Below are 26,713 nucleotides of genomic sequence, written 5' to 3' on the forward strand. Positions count from 1 at the left end.
CTTGTGCCACATTAAAGCTCAGAGGATCAGGTAAGACTTTAGCCAATCAGATGTAGAGATGGACTGGCTTGTGTCTCCCTCCTGGATGAAGCCACTTTAGGAGCTACTATTACAACCAACGTTTAGTTTTTTATCACATAAAGGTCTCTTTTAGTAAACTCGATGCAATCTACTGGGTGATGGAAACCTTTGTCCAATCTGTCTGTATGATTTAATTTAATTGACTTTGTAAACTGCCTTGAGATGACATGTGTTGTGAATTGGCGCTTTATAAATAAACTGATTTGATTTATGGAGGACTCAATAAAGAACATCAATAGTTTCCCCCCACAGCCCTCTCTCACTAAGTCCACAGCAAAGGCATGGCGGTGAGATAAGTCCATACATGTGTCGGATAATTCAAGTGTTGGGAAAAGTGAGCTAAGAGCAATGTTTTCATGAAAAGTCTAAATAACTTTTTCACAATATTCAAATTTTCTTAAGATACAAATGTCAGGGTTTTCATCGTCTGTATGCCACACACATTAACAATACAAGAAATAAAGGCTTGAGATATGTTTTTCTGTGTCATGAATCTATATAGCACCTATATGGGTTTCACTTTAAGAAATACTTGATAAAAATATATAAAAAAATAAATAAATAAATATATAAATAAATAAATAAAAAACTTTTTCATAACATTCGCATTTTGTGAGATGTACTGGTAGTCTCTTCTGTGCCATGTGAGATGCACCTTGCTCAGGTCTAGAGAGTGACATAAACTTCCTGATCATATTTGTTTGAACAATTAAACAAGTCAGCAATAAAAAACACCAAGAACTTACACACACCAATAATTAGGTCTAAATCAGGGCTAGACTAACCTATAGACTCAACATTGACTAAATAAGGTCAAAGTGTAGCCTCTGTGTTGACATTAGGACATACTGGTATTGGTTAATAGATTAAAACGCTGGTTGGTCTTTAATGTTACCTGTTCTGATGGTTGGAAGATCCCCGTCTGGTTTACTCGCAGACGTCACATGGACTTCTGAAGCAGCTGTTGGTACTTCTATAAAAACAAAACAATAGAAATCAGGAAAGAAACCTGAAGGTTGTTTTAGGTTCCTACACAGAACAGTATGTGTTTAACAGATTTTATGAAGCAGCATTCCTTCAATCAGTTTTTTCTCAGGCTAGCACTGAAGCTGACATCCTGCAATTATTGTCTTTTAGAAAAACGTCAGAATGTCCAGGACTAATGGATTTTTCTACGCAGCACATGCTGAAATAGTTATAGTCAAGCTACGTGACTCTTTTCTTCCCTGACAATTTCAGTTTCCAAATTACTTCTGCCTTCTGCCTTTAAGTTAAGCCTAATTGAGTCCGCTTCGGTCAGTTAAAACGATCCAAATCAAAGTGAAAAGTGATTTCGCGCTCAGTTGAAAATTCATCACAAAGTTAATTATCTGAGGTTGAACTGTTTTGATTATGCCGCTTCTCTGAAATGCTGTCAATGCGCTTTGAGGTAAAGAATTTTCCTCCTGCAGCTCGACTTGTAGAGGTGAGATTGTAGATTAGAGAGCGTAAATATGTGCACAGGTCCTGGTGGAGGCCTGTCTAACATCGCGGCTTAACCGATGCTTTGAATAGGACCTAATGATGCTGCGTTGACAGCTGGGTGTGGCTCCGGCCTACCTGGGCTCTGACATCTCCTCTGGCACTCAGCCATGCTCCTGAAGTTGTTGGCATTGCCGAAGCAGCCGCCGTAAAAGAAATGCTTGCACTGCTGCGTCTCGCCGTCAAAGAAGAAGCGTTTCAACAGACCTCGACAGGGACCCGGAGCCTCCGGTAAATGACAAGGGTTCTTTTCGTCTAAGAAAAAAGAAGAACAAGAAAAGGCGGTTAACAGCATCCTGTCACAAAGGCACATTTTTTTCTGATTCCTTTAACCGGATCCAGACAGAAAACTAACATGACACAAAGTGACGGAGGGAGGAGCGGTTTTCAGGTCCAGCATGATGATTCCTGAAGTGCAGAAAACTAGTAGATGATCAGCGAACGACAACACATCACTCAGGTCCTGTGTCGGCTTATTGGGTTTTCTATCCTACTTGGTGAAAATACTGCAGATGAGATAATTCACTGTAATAAACCACACAATTTAATCTCAGTGTGTGACTTTAAAATCAGAGTAAACATTTCCTTCCTTCTAGGGTCAGTTAGGATTGGATAAATTATTTATTTTTACTAAATGCCAGAATAATGAGGGGAAACTTTTCCCAGAAGCGTCCAAACTCTTTCAATTCAACCTACTCAATGTTTTTGGTAGAACTACCTTTTAAATTGTGTGACCTGGGTCAAATAGATTTGGTTTCTATCCACTAGCTTCTGACAATTGCTGGAACTTTGGCCCATTCCACCCGACAGGCTTGCCTAAAATAAATGCACAGGTGGGCTTCCTTTTAACTCAAATGTTGTCAATGAACCTATCAGAAGCATCATCTGGGATTTAGTAGTAGCGATAGCTTTTGAATTTAGGGAAAGCAATAAATAAAAGTCTCACTATCCTGACATTTAGAATATAGGAATAATTTTGTCGATCCTATCTGACCTAAACAGGGCATGTTTCATCTGATTTAATGTCATACAGTGAACAGAGATTATGTGTGTTTTTTATGCAGTTCATGGAAATATCTGGTTTCAGCTGTAAATCCCCTTCAGGCAGCTGCTGACTGAAGACCACAGGACAGCAGACTGTGATTCATCAACCAAGAGGCCGGCATAAGAATTCACCTTGTGCCAAAGCATCAGTGTCCCTTCCAAAGTCTCTACGAGCCAACATCCAGGACCGTATCCCAGCTGTGCACCTTCTGTTTGCTTATCTGTTTAAGCGCCGCACGCCGCCGAGGGGCGACCGCGATTAAAACGCTATCGTTGTAAAATCAAAATGCATTTCATGAGGTGACTTTGGCTCAAAGCACCGGGCCAACAGATGTGTGAGGAGACTGCAGCATCACGGTCTTTCTCCAGAGCAATGTAGTGATGAATAATTCAGAAAATGTTATTATCTGTTTAGGCCGAGCAGGAGGAAGAGGTGGGAGAGTGAAGAGTTATCTGTCAGCTTTTTGCTAAACGCTGGGGGTGAATCACAGAGGACGTCCGTCCAGGCGGTTCTGGCAGCTCACCAAAGAGAACCGCAGTCTGACGGCGAGTCCGCATTGAGGACAAGTCCAGATTGTTTCTATGATGACAGAAAACAATTGGTTTCATCTTAATATTCAAACTGTTTTGTTGCCATTTTGGGTCTGCGGAAAGAATGAAGGCAGACGAGGGTTTGGGATGAAGCAGAATTAATGTATCCCCAACAGATCTTCTCTTTCCTAACACCTCTTTATCTGCTGCTTGACATTATTTCCTCCTCCGGCATCCTTTGAAAAGATTTTATTTTCATGTGCGAACACGAACAGGACCCTACATACTAAAGCAAGAAAATGAATGCAACAGTGGTCCCGGGGGGCAAAATGTCTACTCTAATAAAAACAACAAGGCACGGAGCTGAAAAATTTTAAATTCCCCTTATAATGAAATAACTTATATTTTATTATGTTATTTTTATGTTCTTATGAATTATTTGGCTGGAACAGCAACCAGAGCAACCAGAGAAAACATGAGTATTTTATTCTAGCTGGAATTAATCTCCATGAATCTAAAACATTTAGCTGGCTCAGAAGTACATGAATAAACTGAACTAAATTGAATGATAAAAATGTTAAGATTTTGGTTTGAAAACATTTATTATGGTGGAACTCTGCTTTGAGTCCAATGCGTTTGAATATTTCTCGTTAAAGGAAGAGATGCCATAGATTAAAAAAAAAAAACATCAGTCCGTTTCAACTTTAACATCAAAACTCCGATCACGCTGAATTTTTTTGGGCCTCTGAAGTTAAAAGCTAAATAGTTGCTGTTGCTAAATCAAGATAGAAGGTCTTCCTCATGCTCCGGTAGATTCAATCACTGGTATGTTTTCTGTTTTTGGTATGCTTGTTATTTATCTGTGGAAGAACATTATCAGACGGTAAGGGGAAAGTTAGTATTTGACTTCCCAGATAATGGGTCATTTTATCTCCAAAGCCTGCACTCTACTGGAGAAACATGTAATCTGCTCAGAATCAGAGGCTCTCTATAATAAAAAGTGTCGGTCTGACCTAAGAAATTCCACATATATGTTGTGATAGCTGTAAACGGTTGCATAAGAACTAAAACAACTCTCTTCTCAACCCTTTATCCTCCGTGGCAGCATTCCCGTCAGCCCTCTTTTATCTGCAGTTGTGTTTTTTTTTTTTACAGATGATCTCAGAACATGTCGTCTGTTCTACTGTCCAAATAATTCATTTTCACACTAATTTTTCTCCAGAGGGCCAGGTCTGTGTCTACATTTTCTCTGGCAACATTTTGTCTGGCCATCTTTTATTTTCTAGCAGGGCAAATGTTATCTGTTCGCACAACATAGTTAAATTCTCTCAACCTCTTTCTGCTTTTATAGGTGTGGACTTTCCTAATAACAGCAGCAAGATCCTTCTGTAGATCCCCTGACATGCTAAGATTTTTTTTGACTTGACTTATTTTAACATCTTTCATTCTGCTTTCAGGGTAAACTTGGACATGATGAACTTGTTTTGAATGTCCTCCTCCTGTAGACTATATCCCATCCATTCCCATAATCCTGTAGACCATGGGAATAGATGTCTGATTTAAAATCCTTATGAACATTTTTTAAACCCCTTTCCAGACTCATAAACTGCTACAATCCTGTTTCTGAATGCATCAGACAACTCTTTGGAGCTTACCATGGTTTTCACTTTCACTTCAAAAGTCAGGAGCACCACACTAAATAACAAAATGTCTAAATAGGGCAAATCTTCTTCAAAAGGCTGAGTAGCAATATTATCATCACGTGTTTCTGATGAGATACCTCTGTGCATCATTTTAGCTATTTTGATTGGGAATTAATGTAGAAGGGTTGAGTTTGGCCCAGACATGGGAGGGAACAAGCCTTCATTTGACCCAAGTCCATTACAGACCCATTTCTAACTTGCTGTTTCTCTCAAAAGTTCTTGAAAAATACGTAGCAGCCCAACTCCACAATCATCTTCACATCCATAACCTGTATGATAAATTCCATTCTGGTTTCCGGTCAGCCCACAGCACGGAGACAGCCTGGTCTGCGTCATGAATGACCTGCAGACCAGGACCAGATCATTCAGAACTGTTCTGCCCGGGTTCCTAATGAGGAGGCGCAAGTATGACCAAATCACCCTTGTGCTCAAATCCCTCCGCTGGCTGCCCATTTGATACAAAATTCACTATAAACTCTGCCTTCTCTCTTACCAGTGCGTTCTTGGAACTGCCCCTGCCTACCTTAGCGAGTTGTTCACACATGAAACCGCCGCTCCACCACCTCCTCATACCGCCTTCACCAACCCAGGACCAAACTCTCCTCTATGGGCCTTCCAGACAGTCACCCCTCGCCTCAGGAATGCCCTCCTAGAGACCCTAAAAAGGCCTCAAGACATTCTTGTCTAAAGAAGCCTTTTAGAAACATTAATATGATTTCATTTGTGTTATTCAGTGAATGGTGAATGCTGCCAGGAAGGAGGCGCTCAATTTTATGAAAATAAGGTTTTATTTTCCTTCTGCTTCCGGTTGTTTGTTCCTCAAAAACAAATCATGGTCTTAAAAATCCACATTTACGCTGAACTGTAAAATGCCTGCATCTCTTCATTCATCAATGGTTTTGGTTTTATTCTTATTTGCTCCTTTTTAAAAACTCCCTCTTCTGTAGTTTATTTGTTTTCCTTATTGTTATTTTTTACTAAATAGTTTAGCTGACCATTACTGGCCTAGAGAAAAAATTTCTTGACTATTTTAACTGGAGGTTAAAGTAATTTGTTAATAAATCCTTGTATTTGGGCAAGAAGTTGTTGTTGTTTAATCTGTTAGAGAACTCCAGTTCACAAATCTACTCTCATCTATTGTTCAATAATACCACACCTCACCTGGCAGGTTTACATAAAACAATAAACGACAGAGACTGAGAGCTGATTGGCTGTTAATTTCTGATTATCAGATGTTTTACTGACTTGGTAATTTTGCCAATAACTGCACTTGGCACTAAATTTACATTTTACCAAAGGGTTTTATAAAAAGAAGTTATAAAGTGGGTTTACTTTAGTTTAAATTGTTGGCTTTAAAACTTGAATTTCTCAGTATTGTTAAATTTGACATTGAATTCTAAATACTGTGGAAAGTCGAGAAGCAGCCCCTCATTTCTGAATATTTCCCTCCAAAGCAGCAAAGCCTTCTTGTAATGTTCTTAAATTCTTTTGCAGTTTGAAGCCAAAATGAAAAGTAAAACTGTTGTGCTGTCCGGGAAGCAGGCGGGGTCACGTTGGTTCATAATAGAAAGATTGAAGACAGAAAACAGTAGAGGGCAAAACGAGCAGGTGTAAAACCGGTGGAGTCGACAGTGACTGAAAACAAACTGGGAGCATAAATACGGAGATGGGGGGAAAACTGGCAGAAGGAACAGGTGAATCTGATGAGCCACAGCTAAAAAAGATAGGAACTGGTTCAAAATGACAACATACGGATGGAAGAAAATGGATTCCCAACTCACACCAAATTAATGAAGCACACTAAAGTCCAGCAGATCACGGCAGAAAGTCTTCCAGAAATCCTGAAGACGTTCTGACACAGACTGCTTTGAAGGTTTATAAAGATGTCTGGCTGCTTGAAAGGAAACTATGAAGTAATGACGATTACTCAAGACCTTTGCTCAGTACAGGCCTTTCTACCCACATTCAGAGTCACCTTTAGTCGTCCTCGGATCCTCTCAGCTTTTTGGTCCAACATCATATTTCACTGTTTTGTTTGTGCCTGGAGAAAGTGTTGAAATCGAGCTGGATCTTTTGTTGTGGGCTGGTGTACCCATGAAGCTCAGTCACGCCATGCCAGAGCAAAGAAAAGCAGATATTTCACAGATGCATGCTCCAACCTGCGGCGTTCAGCATGAATGGGAGGAGAACAGGTGAGTAAAACTTTCCATCTGGAGCGCAGAAAACAGAACAAACTTTTCGTGCTGCTTCTGACGTCTCTGAGATGATGTGGAGGAGAGCGGCTGTAGTTTTTTTTTTTCTTTTTACTTTACTGATAACAGAGCTGATCCAGGTTATTGTTGGTGCATGCACGAGCTGCAACCAAATGGGCATCATCTAAAATATTGACCTTAGCCCCATTTTGCCACCCAACTGGTCTGGGCAGAAACAACAAGTCATAACAGAGTAACTTGTTAGACTGTTTAAAATGTGAGGGAGGAGTCAAGGTGAGGCTTTCAGACCAAAGAACGCCGCTTAGGTGCTAAAAGCTGTCATGTTTGGTGGTGGCAGCATCATGCTGCGGGTACAGTGACAGTTGGAATGGTGCATGGCACCACTTCCTGTTTTTGAAAATCAAAGCAGCTTTATGAGTAATGTGAGTTTCACAACCACTTAAAAGCCTTTTATTTTCTCAAAAAACAACAGTGCGCCTTATATATGGATTAATTCTGGTTGTGCTTACTGGCCTCAAAGCGATTTTGCTCGCAGCATCACGGCTACCGTAGTGAGGCGCATCGCGGAGTAATACACGCTGTGCTTCACCAGCCTTCAACTGTGAAACCCGAACAATGAAGATGAAGAATTTGAAGGATTTGTGGACGAGGAATGAGCTGAAAAAGTGGGTGTATTGTTTTGTATTTTACGTGTGATAACTGAACAATTTTGAAAGTTACTGTTAATACACTAACGATTAATTTAGCGTTACCAGAATGTTTTTTTTTATAGGTGTTAAAACTGAACAAGGTTGGAAGATATTGTGAATACGCTCATTAACGTCTGAAAATTGTTGAGGTTTATTGTGAACATGTTTAATAAAGTTTGACTGACTTATCTGACTGTTTCGTTTTGTTTAATGCGCGTTATAATCCGGTGTGCTTTATGTAAAGGATAAAATACTTTGTTTGGCATTATACATATAAGGTACATACAATGAAAAATGACAGATCAGATGCCTGAGCCGCTGAGACTGAGCGCGCCGGCACTAATGGCCGACCTGACCAGCATCTTTTTAGTGGTAGTGGAAACCGGATCGTCCGGAGGAACTCTATGCAGACACTTAGACTTAGACTTAGACAACTTGATTTGCTATTCTGCATGCAAAGAGTGTGCACAGAACAAAATTTTGTTTGCATACAGCTTGGACAATCTTGGTAAATTGCAGTAAATTAAAGTAAATGTCAGTGTCCATAGTCCCTTTTGGACAGGGAGAACATGCAAACTCCACACAGAAAGGTTTGAAAATAGACCATTCATTCCAGTGCGCTTTATAATCCAGTGCTATAGTACAGAAAATACAGCACATAAATTTCACAGCCTTGTAAAATAAAATATCATTGATGTGCAGTGCATTGCTTTAAAGGCCCAGAGTTAAATGTGAGCTGGGACAGCCACACATTAAAGCACTCTGTTCTAAATGTTGATTAAGTCTTCTTTCTTTTATCTCCAGATTAGTGTTTGTCATCTATAAATATCACCTGATTGAGGGCTTGCAATAAAAGTTTTTTCCATTAAGTAGGAGCCTTCAGCCAGACTGTTGAGAAATCCGATTTGGCAAAGACTCATGTTTGCTGCACACCACAAAATGACTTTTTATTTTACATAAGATTTTCTGCCCCAGGGGGTGAGAAAGGCTAATGAAGAGCACCAAATCCAGAAAACAAACATCGTTATGACATAAATTCATAATAGCTCTTTTTTTTTATTTCTTAACCTGAGCAGGTTTAGGCCTTTGTGTATCGTTCGATCAAACAGAAACCTTAGGAACATGAGAAGATGTTATAATTCAGCCCGTCTCACCTGAGACGACGCACGCCTCCTCACATTCCTCAACTGTCTCGAAGTTGTTGGCGTTCCCTCCGCAGCCTCCGTACTCAAACAGCTCGCAGCTTCCTGACCTAACGTCGAAGAAGTATCGGTCCTTGATGGCTTTGCATGGCCCGGGCTCATCTTTCAGGGCGCAGAGCTCATCGAAGATGATCGGATCAGAATGCCCTGAAAAAAAAAAAAAATACATTAAACTTTAAAAGTGGTTTAACCTACAAAACATTATCACCTTTCAGCAGGTTAACCATCCTAAACATGCAGAGCCAGAGAGGGATGGTTTAGATGAAAGCAGATTCAGGTGTAAGGATGGCCTAGTCAAAGTCCAGACCTACAACATATTGACAGCTTGTGGCAGGACCTGAAAAATGATGTTCACAGAAGACCTCTATGCAATCCGACTGGGCTTGATACGTTTGAAGAAGAATGACAGAGAAACAAACTTCAGCCAGAACTGCTTCTTAATGTGGTTTTAGACAAGTTTTTGATTTCTACTCATTAAAAGAAATGTTTAAACTATTAATTATTTCCCTTTCCCTCCAAAAATCCCAATAATATACTTTAAGATGTGTGGTCGTTGTGCAACAAAATAAGGGAAAAAAAGAAGAAAGTTAGAGTTTAGTTCAGTTTGAACAAAGCTGCTTCATATTCTCCTCCTTTTAAAAAAGTTTTAATATTTTTTTTTTTTGCTGTAGAAGAAATTAGGTCAAAGCATCAGAGTCTAACCTCAGGCTGTGAGATAAAGTGAAGCTTCATGTGTGGAGTCTAATTTCCAAACGACTTCGGTCTAAACAGTTCCACAGCTTTCTGTGTTTTTCTTCAGAGCCGCAGAGGGAGACCGTTACTGGGGAGCTGAGTGACTTCAGACATTTATTGGATTTTACTTAATTAAATACAACTATGGGTGCAGTCATCAAGTTGGATTTATTTAGCATACTTATTTGGACTTGGTCTGTAAATAAAAGGATGCATCTGTAGGGAGTAGACCAGCTGATATCTTACAGCACGCAGTCACTCGCTCTACTGCAGCACATCAGTGGATTCAACACACAACCTGGATCCACTGCCTGTGGATGATGGGCCCTGATATGAAAACCCCGTTTGATCTCTCGGACTCAGAGATTTTATCAGGGAGGCGCTGCACACAGGCAGCTCTCTAATGTCATTATCTGTGGATGAGAGCTGGCTCTGTCACATGCGGGAAGGAGGGCGACGCGGAGCAGCCCGCGCTGTGCAAACAGCCGCTGCCAATGTTAGATCACTCGGCTCAGCGTGCAGCCGTCTTTCTGTTCCCCCCTCTCCGCTGTTTCCAGGTCTGATCTCTGCTCTGCTGCATAACGAGCTGCACATCATATCAGCTTCAGTGACGCCGTTTAGAAACCTCCTCATGTACGGGTCATGTTGGCGCTTAATGGCACGGATAATGTTTCTCCTCTTTCTCTGGCAGAGAAAAAAACAAAGGGACGATGAGTTTGGAAGGAAATGTTTTACCAACTTGTAACGCCTGAAAAATAATTAAAAATCCATTAAAAAAATCTGTTGAGTTCGTTTTAAAAGATTCTTTCATGCCTTTCTGAGGCAAGATGCTGTGATTTTGACTGGTTTTTATCTTTGTTTTTCTTTAGATATTTAAAGAACTTCAAAGCTGAAGCTGAAACTTGAGCTACAGAACCATCTTGATTTATCCGTCATGTCTTTATGTTGTTGTTGTGGTCTTGGCTCATAGCTCTCTGGGATTTTTGAGGACGGCTTTCTTTGGATTTTAGATTACATCCTGACTACAACTGCTAATGTCATTTATTTGCACATTTTAATTATTACTAATGACTGTATATATGCTTTTTAACTTCTCAGGTAGTGTTTGTTTGGACATTCATGCAATTGCACAGTAATTTACATCTGTCTTTTGTTACTTGAAAAATAAAATATTCAGTTGCTAAGGATTATTTAGATGCTTCGAGCTTCTCAGAGCTGTTATCGGTGAATTCAACGTTAATATTTCTTGATTTGTGTCTATGTGTCGTGTGAATTTTGAGCTCACCAAAATTTCATTATGGTAACATAATTACTATAAAGACTTGATCAACAGAGAGATTAACTTTGACAAAAAAAAACATGCTTCTAATGTCAAAGGATGTACCAGTGTTGACTCAACATTAACTGACAAAAGAACCAGCTTTAGTTCGGATCTTTAGCCTCCCTGTTCCAGCAGCTGTGTTACGAGGACACAGTGAGTTTGGATTGTACCGAGTTAGGAAGGGAAGAATTCCAATATTTTGCTATGGGCAGTTTTGTTTAAACTAATAGTAATTATTTTAAAATGGGGAAATATCTGGAGGCAACAGTATTGACTGCAGTTTGATTTAGTTAAACTGTGGGACCCATCATCGGAGCAGTTTTAGTTTAGCTGATAATTAATTGATCTTTAATGTTATATTTTAAACCTATAATATTCAGTTCAATTCAGTTTTGTTTATATAGATCCAATTCACAACACATGTTATCTCAAAGAACTTTTCCAAAGTCAAATTCAATCAAATCCTCCAGATACTATGAAGAGAAAAAAATGACAGAGAACTAAAAGTTAAAAGTTGAATTAACAACAAACAATGCAAATTGGAGAGCAGTAGGAGAACTCAGCAGAGTGAGAGATATAGACCCTGATGTCCTCCAGCAGCCTAAGCCTATAGCAGCATAACTATAGAGGTAGCTCAGGGTAACATGAGCCACTCTAACTAGAAGCTTTGTCAGAAAGGAAAGTTTTAAGATTAGTCTTAAAAGTAGACGTGGTGTCTGACTCACGGACAAAACTGAGTTGGCTTCTCAGCGGGTGTGTCACTGAGTGGGAAAAATCTGTTTGGGTTGGCAGACGGGTTGGTGGTGACCTTGTGTCTGGAATCTAGAGCATTGTCGCCCATCTGGCCTGCTTACCAGCCTGCTCGGGCGCTGCTGTGTCTCACTGGACTTAGACCCAAACCACCTCGACTGAGTGGACACACCGGGCTGTAGCAGAACCACCAGACCTGTTTCCTGTCCCTAAAACCTTTTTGGCTCAAAGCAGTCTTTCTGTAAAGGGGTTCTGGACTCTGGACCTCCCTCCCTGTCAGTTTAACATCTGTAACCAGACTCAGCATCTTTAAAAACAAACCAAAACACTGTCTGTGTCACCAACAGCGCCGTAATGGTGTTTAGCATGTCTTACTCTTTCAGTCCGTCTGCTGCATCTGAATATGTTGTTAGTATCTCTCTCAACTCGTTTACTCTATTTACTCTGTTTAGATGTAATTTCCATAAAAGCCCATCTAGGGTCAAGTGCTGCAAACTGGCTCATGATACAGCACCATGACGCATGCATGGAACTGCTGTTTTCTCAGTTTGTCCCTATCAAATACATAAATAAATAACCTGCCATGGCCGATAGTAAACAGAGCTTTTCTGCAGGAAATGAGCAGCAGTTCAACAAAAGCCGTTTGGGTTTTTAATCTGATAACACAACAAGTTTTAGCTCTAAATATACACAAACCCGGCTAACCTTTCAGAGGAATGATGGAGGATTTATTCACTGGTTTATTTTTATTTTTTTTACAGACAGTCGTTCCCTTTACTAGCACAAAGGACAGACACCCTGCAGACTGGTATGTGTGAAAGATTTAGGACGAGAACGTTCAATAAACCAGGATTTTTCTGTCTGGCAAGAGGACGGAAAACATCGGAAGCATTGATTTCTGCCCCTTCTGTCTGAGCCGAGCCCAAGAACAATAAGCAATGTTTCCTTCAATCATTTGTGACGCCTCCCCAGACAGCACGGTGAGGAGGTCCAATCATGGCAGAGAACGCCGCTAAAGATCAAGAAGTAATTTACCTCCTACTGCAGCGAGGAAAACCAGACATGTTCTCGCATAAACGTGCGGCTCGTTAAGTGAACAAACTTCATGATGATGATGATGATGATGTCACCATTTGTGACTGTGTGTCCATCAGAGCTTAGAAACCACTGTTAACCAAATTAAATAGCTTCTTTACTTGTGAACCACAAGTCAAAGGAAGCAGATTTTTAGCCGAACTGAACATCGATCTTCCCCTGAACACAGCTGGCGGCTGCAGCTGGGCCAAGATTTAAACATCTGGATAAAGATGAGAAGGAGCAGCTCAACAGTGTGCCGCGGACCCAGCTGGCCATGATGTGGACCCGTCTGTTAGAGGTTCAGTCTGAGCTTGTCACTGGCATCTTACCTCCTCAGTTTATTTCATTTCCTCATGTTTGGATCATAGGGGCAGAATTAAAAGCAGAAAGAAACACCAAGAAACTAAACGACAAAGCATCCTTTTTTCACACCCGCTCTTTGATTATTTTTTTTTACAGGTAAAGACAATTTTATAACCGCTGTAAAAAAAAAAACAGAAACATAACCTTTTTCTGTCTGACATCAAATCAAGCAACTCAGTATCAATACCAATAGCTGATTCAATTATTTTAATAATAATTGATAGAAACTGAATTCCACTGACTTATATTTTTAGCCTCTTAAGGCAATTTATTGTTTTTAGCTGTTTAGGGCATTTATTCGTTGCGTCTGATTATCTGATCTTCAACTGCAGGAAGGATGTTAAATAAACTAAAATAAGTAAAGCTGGGCTCGTTAAAACGGTGTGATTTCAACCCATTTCTGTCCAGGATTTGTTTATTTATGGAAAACCCATCAGGGGAAAAAATCACCGTTGGGTTCCATGGATCAGAACAAGGTGCTGACTACTGGTTTCAGCTCAACTATAAAGTGGTATTGCAGCAGAACCGGAACTCGTCCCACAGCTGTCTGGAGCGGTGGTTCCTAAAAGCTTCACTTTCTAACTCACTAGATAAAAGTAGCAGTGACTCCCCACTCAGACCATCACAGACTGAAGCATTAAACCACTGGTAAAAAATAACCTTACATAAGGATAGTATAGCTGAACCAGTGTCAGCTGGGTTTATACCTTTATAAACACAAGTCTTACTTATTTTTAAAGTTAAAATTAGCATTTTGCAATCATGTGTAGATAGAACATTTTTCTTTTTTTCTGGAGCGATCATTAAGCTCCTGAAGGTTGTTGTTTTTTCCTTAACACACAGAAGGACCCTGACCCTCAACATCTGGGAATGCCTCCATTAACACCAGGAAGAGCTGAGAGAGGGAGGTCATGAAAGATTCCTGGTTTAAAAGACAGTTCAAAGTTGAGAATATTAAAGAAAATGGAAGGAGAAATGAAAGAGGAAACTGAAAAGCTGCAAGCTGAGATGGTTTAGGATCACTTGGAAGGTTTTTTACACAAACTATGACTTCATTAATTTGCAGACAGAACCACCTACACCACTTTTGGTTTGGTTACTGTGTTGATTTTATTTACCTGCCTTTATGAGGTCAGTAATCGGCTGCAGCGTCAGAGCCGAGCCCTCGATGAACAAAGAGCTGAGGGTGAATCAGGATTTTACCGCTGAAGAAGGTCAGCTTCATTATATGAAGGATTCAGTTTGTGAGAATCTACTGTATCAGCCTAAAGACTGGCATAACACATGTTATGTGACTTTATCATCCAGTTTGTGTAGATCACAGGTTTAAAAATAAAACAGCGGACCAAAAAGTATTTCACTGAGACAGCGAGACAGATTTATGGCAGCATGACCTTCTTCACTTCCTGACGTTGGAAAACAAATGAGGAAGACTCTCATTAAAAATAGACCAAACAGATGACAGGAACTCGTCCCTAAAGTTTCGTAGTGCTGTATGAGAGATTGCATTATGTTTTTCAAAATGTTATTTTTAAAAAGATCAGAATTAGAATCAGATTTATGTAACAGGTATGTGTACATTCAAACAATTTCACTCTGGACTGTACTGCTCACAATAATCCAGAACTGAATTCCTCGTATGTGTACACATACCTGGCAAATATAACTAATTCGAAAAATATAATGCAATCTCGCATACAATACTAAAATATACACTATAATGTTTTCATTATGTATAAATGTTACTTTCAATATCTGTGCACACGTCTAGATTGATATAAAGTGACTGTTCACATTTGCCCAAATTGTCGGACTTTCAACTGCAGTTCTTCAGTTACAGACACACTCAACAATGATCTGCTGCTGGAAGTTTAAACTCTGCGAACATGTCAAGTTAAGCCAGAAAAAAAAAAAAACATACAGAGGGGGTCTGTCTAGGCAGACCTTTACCTATGCAGCAGAAGGACAAAAAAATGAAATGTTGAACGATGCCACATGCTAAGCTTTTGCTACAAGCTAATTCGAAATGCTAACATTACACGCTAATGCTTCAAGCTAATGCTACAACACAAATTTTTGAGAGCACCTTTAGAAGGTTAGTAAAGCACCTGTATCTGCAACAGTGATGAAGTAAACCTCTGGGATGACATAAGCTAACGCTAGCTTTAAATATAAAATGTTAAATATTAAAAATGTTCATCAGATGACGGCTCGGTCTGCCAATAAATAGTGAAACAACGACACAAACCAGTGTATCTCCTTCCTTTACTTCTGTTTAATTGTAAAGCTCTTAGAGGCTAATGTGGCTGATAATAACACAGGTCATTGTGGCGGGCCAGATCAGTGTTTGCTTTGATACAAAATTGATTTCAGTTTAGAATTATCATTTCTTTGCTCCTCAATATTTAACATTTATATGTATCAGCAGCAACTTAACAGGCTAATGGAAGCACATAGCGGCACACTAGAGATGAGCAAATCTAATAAGTACCGGATAATGCTCAACGAGGTGTCCATCATCAGAAATTAATGGATGACGTAGAGATTTGAACCCTGTTGCTGGTCACTTATGAAATAAATAAATAATAAATCAATTATTATAACTTTAATTATTTTAACTTGCACATTTTTTCAACCTTGAAATTTTCACAAGAAGCAGCTGAGATAACTATTTAATATCTCTCGTTATGCGTTACCAGCTAACGTTTGAGCCAGCGCAATAATTTAGAACAATCAGGCTATTTTACTGGAACTATTTTATGAGTGTTCTATAACACGTTCTAACGGAAAGTCTGCAGTCCATCAGAAAAGAGTATTCACCCAGACCATGGTATAAAATAAAATAATCGTATGACGGATTCAAAGGTACATATTTCCATAAAGGATAGTCAGATATATAATGTTAGTGTTATCATGTGTGCTGTTTTGCTAAATAGGAAAGTAACACTTAAATTAAATATTTCTCTAAATGATGGCTGATTTGTCCCCTTCTTATTGGGCTTTCCCTAATTAAGAAGTTAAGGTTAAGTTTGTTACACTGTAATGAATCATATTTTTTGTTTTTAACCAAATAAATATCACTGTGCCTTTAAACATGTTGCCACGGGTTAAAAATGATATCAAATATTTTGACAACCGTAGTGCTGTGTGTGCTTAAAAATGAGGAACAAGGGAAAGGACTAAAGAAAAGAAGTGGAAAAAACAACAGAGTCAGACTGCATGGAAGGAGAACATGAAGAGTGAAGTTTATTTAAGTCTTTTGCACAATACTATAAATCTTTAATGCGCAAAAACCTCTGAAGAGTAAAATGTATAGTTATAATGCAAGTATGTGATTTCAGTAACCTAAAAAAATGGATGCAAGTAATGGAACAGGATAACCCTTCAGATCGCTCATGTGACCTCCTTTCTTGCAGTCCTGACGGATCCTCATGGTTGGAGATCAGAATGAGCCTCCAGCAGCTGCTGGAGCTCTTTCTCCAGCAGATCAAAAGGAATCCCTGCGAGAGTCATGCACGTTCAGGAAAACAATAAAAGCTGTGAAATGTGGCTCTGCGAGGTTGGGAAACAATTTTGGGTTCGCCTCAGGAGAACAGTGGGGGCTGGTTTGGTCATCTCCATGCAGGCTGAGACCTGTCAGGAGAGATGGTTTCCAGATTACACTATCTTTAACTGAAAGGAGCTTTTGTGCGTTATCTCCTGTTACTATTAGCAGATTGTGACCGTGCTCCGTGATGAGCTGTAAGGCTGCAGGGAAATTATGAAAGAGGCATCCATTTTTAATCAGAGCCTGTGTCGGTGCGGCAGGTGGTTGGGAGGAGACATAAAATGAGCTAATTAATTGTTGCTCCACTTGAGCAGTGAGCATTCTGTCCACACCAAACTAGATTTAATATTCATCTCAGCATCTCCTTTTAGGCCCACAACCACAGATGTTCTTCTGTGGTCAAACTTTTAGCACTTTATATCCTTCATCCACGTGCTTCTGCAGTATTACTCGGCCGTCATTCTCCACTAATTTACCTGCACAAACCATCCGTCTCTACAGCGACATCCTCTGTAACTGGGTTGAGCCCCAACATGTCTCCAAACGGATCACAAGAACAAAAGTGTAAACCCAGAACTCTTGCTTCAGTGATTCAACCAAATCCATGCTCTGACATGCGGCGAGTCAAAAAGCCGTTTAGTGCCAGTTAGGAGGCTGTTTAAGCCTCAGCTCAGGCGTTCAACCTGAAACACGTTTCCTGAGTGGTGCCATAATGGGAATTTTGCAACCTGGTTACAAATACCAGCAAAACCTGTTCGGTTCTGGTCAGAAGTTTCTGCCCATTCATTATTGACATGACATTAAAACTGGTGTCTTTTAATTGAGCTGTATTTTTCCAAGGTTGAGGGATTATACAGCATAGTTGTTTTCAAAAATGGACACACATTTTGGATCATCTGCAGCTAAAATTATACATACACTCCCACTGATATTTGGCTACATGCTTTTTGTATCCATCAACAATTCAGATATTAGATAAATCTTCAAGTAGAATTGGCGGAGTTGATATAAACTGGTTGGCTTCCTGGCTCTGCTTTTAAAGTATAATCCATAAACATTTTGAGGACCAGAAACCAGAAGTTTAAACGTAGCCTGCTTTATCCATTCAAACCCAGGTTGGATGAGCGCTTGGGACCTAAATGTGTCCAGGTTTTAAGCCCCTGACCCAATCTGCACCCCTCAGTTAAGAGAAAATTGGTCAGGATAGTCCAAAGGAACCACCAAAGTCAAAATCTGCCATGAACCTGCTGGGACATCAGTGTCCCTGTCTACAGAAAAGCCGGTTAAACACCACCAAGACAGAAGCTCCTGATCCAAAACCTTCAACCTGAACTAAAACCTGCAGCTGTCCACAAGGACAAGCTAAATGTCTTTTGGAGAAACGAGACAAAAACTGAACTTTGGACACAACAACAAGAAGCCTACTGGGTCAATGCGCTATGGTCCAAGCATAGTGGTGGTAGCATCATAGTATGTAGCTGTTTCTCTGCTGGCGGAACTGATCCATTACTCAACGTGGATGGAAAAAATGAAGGGGGATTCCTGCCTCCTAGCAGTACTACAGGAGATGGACACCCTACCTTCACATTTTCTACAAGCATATTTTCCCCGTGCATGTGTGGGTTCTCGCTGGGCACTACAGATTCCTCCTACATTTCAAAATCATGACTTTTAGGCTAACTGATCTCTCTGAATTGCTCTTTGGTACTGTCAATGATTACCCAATCCCTGCAAGGACAAGCAGTTATAGACAATCAATGACTTAGAAGCTGGAACCTGGCAGGAAACTACCCTATTTAAATAAAACCCTACATATTCTACTTCTACGATTTGGTTAAATAGCAGTCAGAATAACACCAAAAGCTTGTTGAGGTCTATACAAACCACACTGTCAAGGTGCAACCTGCTAAAGACATTCAACCAAATTAAAGTGGGGGTGTACGTATGTAAACAGTTGGGCCTGTATGTATAATTTTGACCATATGCCCATAGTAAATTCAAATATGGACTGCCAATTTTTGTTTTTAAAACCTTTTTAGTTATGTTGCATAATTTTTCAACTCGGAAATGTTGTGCATATAGTGATTTTTTTTTAGGTGCTCTTTTTCCAGTCAGAGGGATGCCCTTGATAAGTGGATGGTCCTGAGCAAACCTTTTATCCGTAGGTGTCAACCCAATCATCTGACCCCTTTAATTTGACAGAAGTTGTTTGCTACTCCGCTCAGCAGGAGCATATGGAAAACAATGATGCAGACATAAGTTTGCCTTAAGCTGCACGTAGCGTCATGGAGAGAAAGTAGAACAGCACCATCTGCCAAAGTGAGGAAGTCCTACTTACAAACACTCAATGAATTATTCATCACAGCAGCAGCAATGACAACCAAATCATCCCCAATAATGAAGATGATGATCCAGTCAGATTCTTCATCACAAAGAACCCCAGAAAAATATAATGACTCCAATGTATACTGCAGCTGCCTGAAGAAAAACAGTTAAATCAAACAAGTTTAAAAAAACATCTATAAAAGAAGAAGTAAATCACAAATCTGTTTACAGAGGTTTCATCATTCATCCACCGCACATATGCATGAAAATGAAGACTGTGAAAGTTTAAATGAATAAAACTTTGTTATTATGGTTGGGTTATCAAGTTGGAAGTGCAGCAAGTTTGTACAAACAATCTTAAACAGTCACTGAGCAAACACTGGAGGTGGTATTAAAAATATTCTTAAACTGTGAGAGCCAGAACCTTCTAGGAGCAACACCTATATGCTTCTATCTATGTATCTGTGGGGTTTTATGTGGGGAAATGACATTATATACACTGCGTATATGAGTATGGCAAATTAGAGTTTGGAAAAAGACATCTGAAACATAATGGGTGTGAGTCATAGTGTGCTTTTATCTCTGCGGAATTGAGCAAATGTGAAAAAATGTTAGACAGCAGAGGGAGACACGCTGAATGAAAGCAGACAAAAATACCTAAGTGGTTCAAATTAAAAGGTTTCTGAATATTTTAAAGGGTCAAGATCTGTTGTTGCTCTAAGGAAACTGCCGAACAACACAGGAGTTTCACAGATGGGTCTACAGATGTCCAGTAATTAGTGTACAGAGAGAAGAGAAGGGGGGAGAGAACACATCCCTGGGTGGCGCCAGTGTTCTGAAGATCTTCCCAGCCAGAATCTTCAGGAGGGAAGCTGGATTTCCACTAACAGGTGAAGGGCAGCAGTGTGAGCTGGGTGGGCTTCTACTGGAGGATGTCAGGGTTGAATGTGTTGGAGGCCGAGCCGGAGTCTGCAAACACGATCTTAGCCGATGCCCCTGTATGGTCAAGGTGGAGCCGGATGAAGGGTAGACCCATGCTGACAGCATCCTTTGCTGATCTTTTAGCTCGCTAAGTCAACTGCAGGGGGTCCAGCATGTGTTTCAGATGCTTCAGCACCAGTCGCTGTAAGAATTTCATGACTACAGGCGTCAGAGCACCAATCATGATATTAAGCCGTAATTATGATGCAAGAAGTACCCAGGCTTCCAACAACGTTCTTCAAAAATCTTTGAGGAAAATAACTGATGCTCGTAGAATAAATGTAGATATATCTGTCATGTTGCATGGGTTTAGGTGAAGGACCAAAGTGCAGACAGAAGCGTGGGATAAGCATAGTGACTATGCTATTAACGAAATATAAAAACTGGTAGGACGTTGCAGTGAGAACAGGACATGGAGCATGGGCAGAGGAATATGCAGTGATACGGATAGCAGGAGGAGAATCCAGCAGTGAGCAATGAAAACCAGTGAGCTTAAATGCTGAGGGAAGAGTGGAGAATGACAATGAATACAGGCGAGTTAATCAGAGGATAACGTGAAGCAGCTAAGGCAGAACAGAAGCATGTAAGCTGAGAGAGGGAGACTAATTAAAACAGAGTGATCTGCGTTAACATAAAGCAACTACTAAACAAGAGGAAAACACTAATATTGACCGAACGGAATAAGCTAGTTTGCACAGGGAACAAAACAAGATAAAGGAGTGAACAAATAAGGCAAAAATAACAACTGAACCAGGCAAGACAGTCAGTTGTCTTTAGAAAGTAATAAACAAGGAAAAGACCAAAACAAACAAACAAAAGAAAACCAAAACCAGTAACAGAAAGACCATGAAGGAAATGAAAAGAACAGATTTATTCTCCACGATCCATTCTTCAGGTGTAATTTTACTGGTCATCAGAGGTTTAAAGCAGAAAAAGCCAGAGTTTAGGACACATAGGTGTGATTTAAGTGTTATTGGGCTTGACGGGTCTGTAACGGTCTGTTTTATGCTCATCTTGCAGCTTCAGCAACAAAGAGCTGCAATTATACGTGTTCCACAAAACTTTCCGTCCATTTTGCCCTGAGAAGCCTTACTTCCACTCAGAATATCAGCATAAACAGCTTCAGCAGCTCAGAACATCACAAGGAAAACGTGACTCTCTTCGATTGCTAGTTGTTTAGTGGAGAGCTCAGTTTTCCAAAGCGCGTCAATACTCCATCTACCCTACAATGAAGCTGTCATTTGTCAAACAATGAAAGAACCCCTGCAGACATGAATGTTTGTGTCTCCTCTGCTTTCATTGCTTGTGGCTACACAATCAGATCAATAGGTCAGACAGACGGCAGCTAAAGTGGCTCATTCTCCATCAGAGCAGATGTCATTCTCAGCTGACAGTGCTGCAGACGCTCTCCGTTAGTGGATCGATGCTGGAGTCCGAGCAAGGTATATGAGTACAAAGCTAAACACTCCATCCGCTGGTAACAAGAGGCTGGGAGTCAGAGAGAAACCCTGACTGCTGCCCTCAGGGGTCACAATGTGGGGGTAGATGATTAAACATGAGGCGCACTGAGAATTCACCCTGAGTCATTAATTGGTCTCAGCAACAAAGAAGATTTAAAGCATGAAACTCAAGAGGAAGCAACTCCTCTATTCAGATCACTGCCGGTTTACTGTTTCCCTGAAAGTGCCTGATGACGCAGGAAAAGTGTGGGTTTGTCATTGTATGCCTTAAAAAGATGCAAATTAGCAGAGTTCTATAAGATCAAACACACACAGGTAGTGTAAGGGTCAGGATGATTATTTTCACATAGATTCATAGCCGTTTCTCTGTGCTTGCTCATCATCTGAAAAGAGTTTTCAGCTAACAGCTCTGTGGGATTCATTTGGATGGATCAAAAAATCATAGATTCTGCTACAGAAATGGGGACAAATTATGTCCTTCCCACAGACTGCTGGTAAAAAATAAATAAAAACATACATAAAAATCTATTTCAAAATTAGTTCTCTTCTACAAAATTTTATTTTGAGTGAACATAATTGTTTAGTCTGTGCTTTTTTTTTTGCACATTTTACTGTTTTTGTGACCAAGTTTGACTTTTTAATCTCAAAAAGGTTCTACCGGGTTGCACACGGGAAGCTTTCTACGTCTGAATGATTCATAGAGTTATATTCTAACATGACCAATAATTAAGAGGTGGCGGTGGTAAAAGTCTTCCCTATGTGGTGACCTCATCTCGACCAGAGCCATTTAAAAATTGTCTTAAACAAATAAAAAGGTATGCTTCTGAAAATGACGAAAAATAACCTAAAAACTTTCAGAAAGCCTGGATAATAATCTGTTAGAACAAAGTTTGGCTGCAATAAACCAAATGAGGGGGACTTAAAGCATTTACACATCAATGCATTTTAGAAGATTAACGCAACACAGCTCGCTCCCATCAGAAGAAACTTATCTCTGTTGTTCTCACTCAGCTTCTGTAATCTACGAGACTCAGAACTTCCTGACTTTTCCTTCTCTATTAAAGCTCACGTTTATCTGCAGCGCCTCACTCGGAAACTTTTACCAAAGCCTTCTTCCTCTGCAGAGACCCAGCTGGCAGAAGGTTTTCAGACTAAAAGACAAATGACAGCTACATTTTTATAACTGGAATAAATCTAGAAGGCTAGTGTTCAGTTGGAGCGAAGATCTGCCCAAATTAGAATTTCATATTGGTGCCATTTATCCCCGGTGCAAAAAGCCAATTATGTGTCAACAAATAAAAGATAAAAGCTCCCCGAAAGCTTCAAGATGCAGAAGTAATGAAGCTGCAGCAACGTTAAATTCCAACACACTGCATGGGTAAAAAGATGTTTCAATAAAATGCCCTTTACTCTGCTTTTGTTCCTGATATGATAATGAAACATCCATAATGTCAGAAACTATAAACGTGTGTTCTTACAACTACAGTGGCACAGATTATTATATATCCAACTCTAGAGCAGTTTTTAGTTATTGAAGTAAATATATATATATATATACAATGAATTTATGAAAGATAAACAGAAGTATGGCTTTAAATATGAAGATGGATAGATGACACAAATGCATGGATAAGAATCCCAGCATTTTCAAAGGATAAAATTTCTCTGATTTTTGTGATGTTTCTGAGATGATAGAAGGCAGTCTTCATCACCTCCATCAAATGAAGCTCAAAAGTTAGCACAGGGTCAAACCACACTCCAAAGTTCTTTATCTTATCCCTACATTTTATCATGTGGTTGGCAATCTTAAAAGGTAAGATATATAAATGAGTGTAGTCAATTCTGAGGTCCGATTACCATTAAGTCTGTCTTATCTGCATTAAGAAGCAGGAAGTTATTAGACAACCAGCCCCTAATGGCTGATATACAGGCCTCTAATTTTGACAAGTTTGCAGAGTTGTCAACAGTAAAGGGTACGTATAGCTGCAGATTATCGGCATAGAAATGAAAGGTAACGTTAAAAGAACACAAATGGGGACCAAGAAGAAGAAGATTGACAGAAAATAGCAGAGGACCAAGCACAGAACCTTGAGGGACCCCATGCTCACAACACAAGACACAGAGGTCTCGTTCTTAAAACTAACATACTGAAATATTTCATATAGGTAAGATCTGAGCCATGAGAGTACATTTCCAGTAACTCCAGTAAGATTTTCAAGCTTATCCAGAAGAATACAGTGGCCCATGGTGTTGAATGGAGCACTTACTGTAGATCTAGGAGTAATAGAACAGAGATGTGGTCACTGATGTCTGGTGGGCAAACCACATATTAACCGCACGCATTCCAGAGCAATTGCGACCACTTCTCGAGCATTTTCATTTCGGAGGATTTCAAGCTGGAACATACTGATAAATGTCCTCCAATACCAAATACATCTCAGGACTGAAAGACGGCAAGCCATGACAGTCGGTTCCATCTGGCCATGACAGATGGACGGATAGACAGATAGATGGACGTAGGAAGAATGGATGGCTGGACAGTTGGATAGATGCAGCAGGATGGACGGACGGATAGAAGGGTAGATGGACGGATTTTAGGTGCATTTAGACCTCAACAGGCTCCAGCTGACAAAGTAATATTAAGTAGTTTCTTTATCATTGGTGGAAATCTGCATACTTAGAATAATAAATGTTATTTTTATTATCCAGAGATGATGCTGTGTTTTCATTGAGTGTTTAAATGCTGGGTGGTCATTTTCCAGACAGAAAATAGAAGAAAACCATTTTTTGGTTTGAAGAGACATCATCAAAGAAAGAATACTTTCTCTAAATATAATAGAAAGTTAAATTTGTTTGTGCCAATTTAAACCGGCATCCATCCAAAGGACTTCCAGACTGGCCGGAAGCCGAGACGCTTCTGAGAACATTTGTCATCTCACCAGCAGCGACCAACCGGAGTGGACAGGTATTTCCTCCCACAGGACCCCATAAACCACGCTGCAATGCATCAAGCCTTCTATCTGTATGTGGGGTCACACTGACTCAGATGTTTGATGGCCAAGACTATCAGTCCGTGTCTTACTTTGTTAATTCCTACATAAAATCTGCAGAACAGGGGAGGAAGGACCAGCTCTAAAAACCCTGGTTTAAATATATACTCACCTCTTAGTATGCTGCTAATAACCTGCATTATTCAGTTGGTGTGTCCAACATTACTGACGCCTGCTTTGACTGAAGTAGATCAGTTGCAACAACTACGGTGTAATATACTGCATAATATGTTATAAAGAATAGTGCGAACATGCACATTATAAAGAGACTGAGCATATGTGGCAACAGACGCCTAATACTGTGAACGTTTGCTTTAAAGTGGTTTTAGAAAGGGGAACCAAATGGGTTTATCTATGGGTTCTATATTGTCCCAGTCATTTACAAGACTGACCGTTGTCATGTTGGCTGTCAGTAACATGGTACTCTGACATTTAGCACACATTGTGGGAATTTTGTCTATATCCTGAATAAATAGCCTGATGAACTGTTCTATGGGGGAATTTCTTGCAGATTCCACATTGGTCCAAACTGTGCTTTTATTTCCAACTCACATTGGAAATAAAAGCTACCTCCACAAAGATTAATATATCTGCTAGCCAACATGTGTACGTGACCCCCTGAGGTTAACACGGTGTTGGAAAAATATATTTGCGGGACACAATTCATATGTGGACTCTAGGTTTTTGACCAATCTGTATAATATGATTGAACTTGACTTTGTAAAGTGCCTTGAGATGACAAGTTTCATGATTTGGCACTATATAAATAAAATTTTATTGAATTGAATAGGTTAATAATAAATGATTTGGAAAAAGGGCCCCATGTGTGATTGCTCACAGTTTCCAAACAGGCCAACACTGGTAATGTTCAAATAAATACAGTATGGTATGCCCAAAATGGTTGCTTTTAACCCATTTGAGCTGATAAATTTTCAGAACTTATGGACGCCTATGATACAAAAACTATTGAATATTTAGGTCATATTTCAGGCTGGTTATAATTTACTCAGCCAGACAAAAACCCACAAACTAAAAGTGGGTCTTGCCTTTATAGTGAAGACAAACCTTTTGGGGCCTATTCCCTCAGTACCCATGTTAGGAGCCCAGGCATTTTCTAATAGAGCAGCTCTGTAAAGGCTGGAATATTCCTAACGGGGACCATTCTTCAGATTACTCATCGTTAACATGTGGATTTGGCAGCGACACGTAGTCTCTGGGGTGAAATATTTTCAGAGCAGTCTTGGTAAGGTACTGGTCCAAAGTCAGCTGCATACCGCACATTATAATTAAGATGCTTCAAAGTTTTTTTTTCTTAGTCTGTGGCCCCGAGGCTCAGAAATTAAAGGACCACTTCAAACAGCAAGTAATTAAATTTCTCAACAAATTAATGAGACCCAGTGTTTACGCCTCCATGAGACAATCACTGAAGCAACAAGGACCATGCTCCGGCGGTGCTGATGCTTAGCTCCAAACGCGTGCATTCATTTGCTGCTGGGCCTCTCAAGAGAGCAGATAAATGAAATGTAAACAGTAAAGGCTAACAGGCCTCGGTTAGCAAACCTCCATCATATATTAATCTGTTAGTCAAAAACAACTTAGTTTCTGCCTGTGGCTTCGTATTTCTGATGTATTCAAAACATTATTGCTGTTAGAAATCTTTATTATTTCCCCATTGGGATTTTTACATTTGTAAACGTGTTAAGCATGTCATATTTTTGTCTGTATGGGCCTGGAGGACCTGATGGTGTCTGTGTCGGTTCCAATATTAAGCATCAATACGTTCTAGCTTGCAGGAACAATAAAACTCACAAACATGGAAGAAACATTCAGCTCTGCAGCGATGAAAGCAAAAAAAAAAAAAAAAAAAGACAGTTTCAATAATGAGGCACAGCAATGCTTTGTGCTTCTGATTCAGAGCTGCGTATTGTTTAAGGTTGACTATAATTTAGTTTTATTACACTTTGGAGGATAAGTATCTGATATCTGTCTGGTTTTGTCAGGAAACTGAACGAAAACTGAGGAATGAGGAAATAAACGCACCTCTCCAAGGACATAAAAACTGAAAATGATGAAGCTTTGAAAGTGAACTCACTGAGCAATTTATTTCCCATTCGCAGAAACAC

At 39.9% G+C, this 26,713-nt stretch overlaps 1 protein-coding gene across 1 annotated transcript in view; it reads right to left on the reverse strand.

Moving 5' to 3' along the window:
* tfpia (tissue factor pathway inhibitor a) overlaps nt 1-26,713 on the reverse strand; it is a 39,166-nt gene that overhangs the window by 9,971 nt on the left and 2,482 nt on the right. Inside the window, exons 2-4 of the mRNA XM_012880895.3 lie at nt 8,937-9,131; nt 1,681-1,857; nt 977-1,054 (exon numbers count right to left, since the gene is read on the reverse strand). Coding sequence (XP_012736349.3) covers nt 977-1,054; nt 1,681-1,857; nt 8,937-9,131 — 450 coding nt within the window. The remainder of the gene's footprint in view (nt 1-976; nt 1,055-1,680; nt 1,858-8,936; nt 9,132-26,713) is intronic.

Source organism: Fundulus heteroclitus, chromosome 7, assembly GCF_011125445.2.
Source record: "Fundulus heteroclitus isolate FHET01 chromosome 7, MU-UCD_Fhet_4.1, whole genome shotgun sequence".
Classification (NCBI taxonomy): domain Eukaryota; kingdom Metazoa; phylum Chordata; class Actinopteri; order Cyprinodontiformes; family Fundulidae; genus Fundulus; species Fundulus heteroclitus.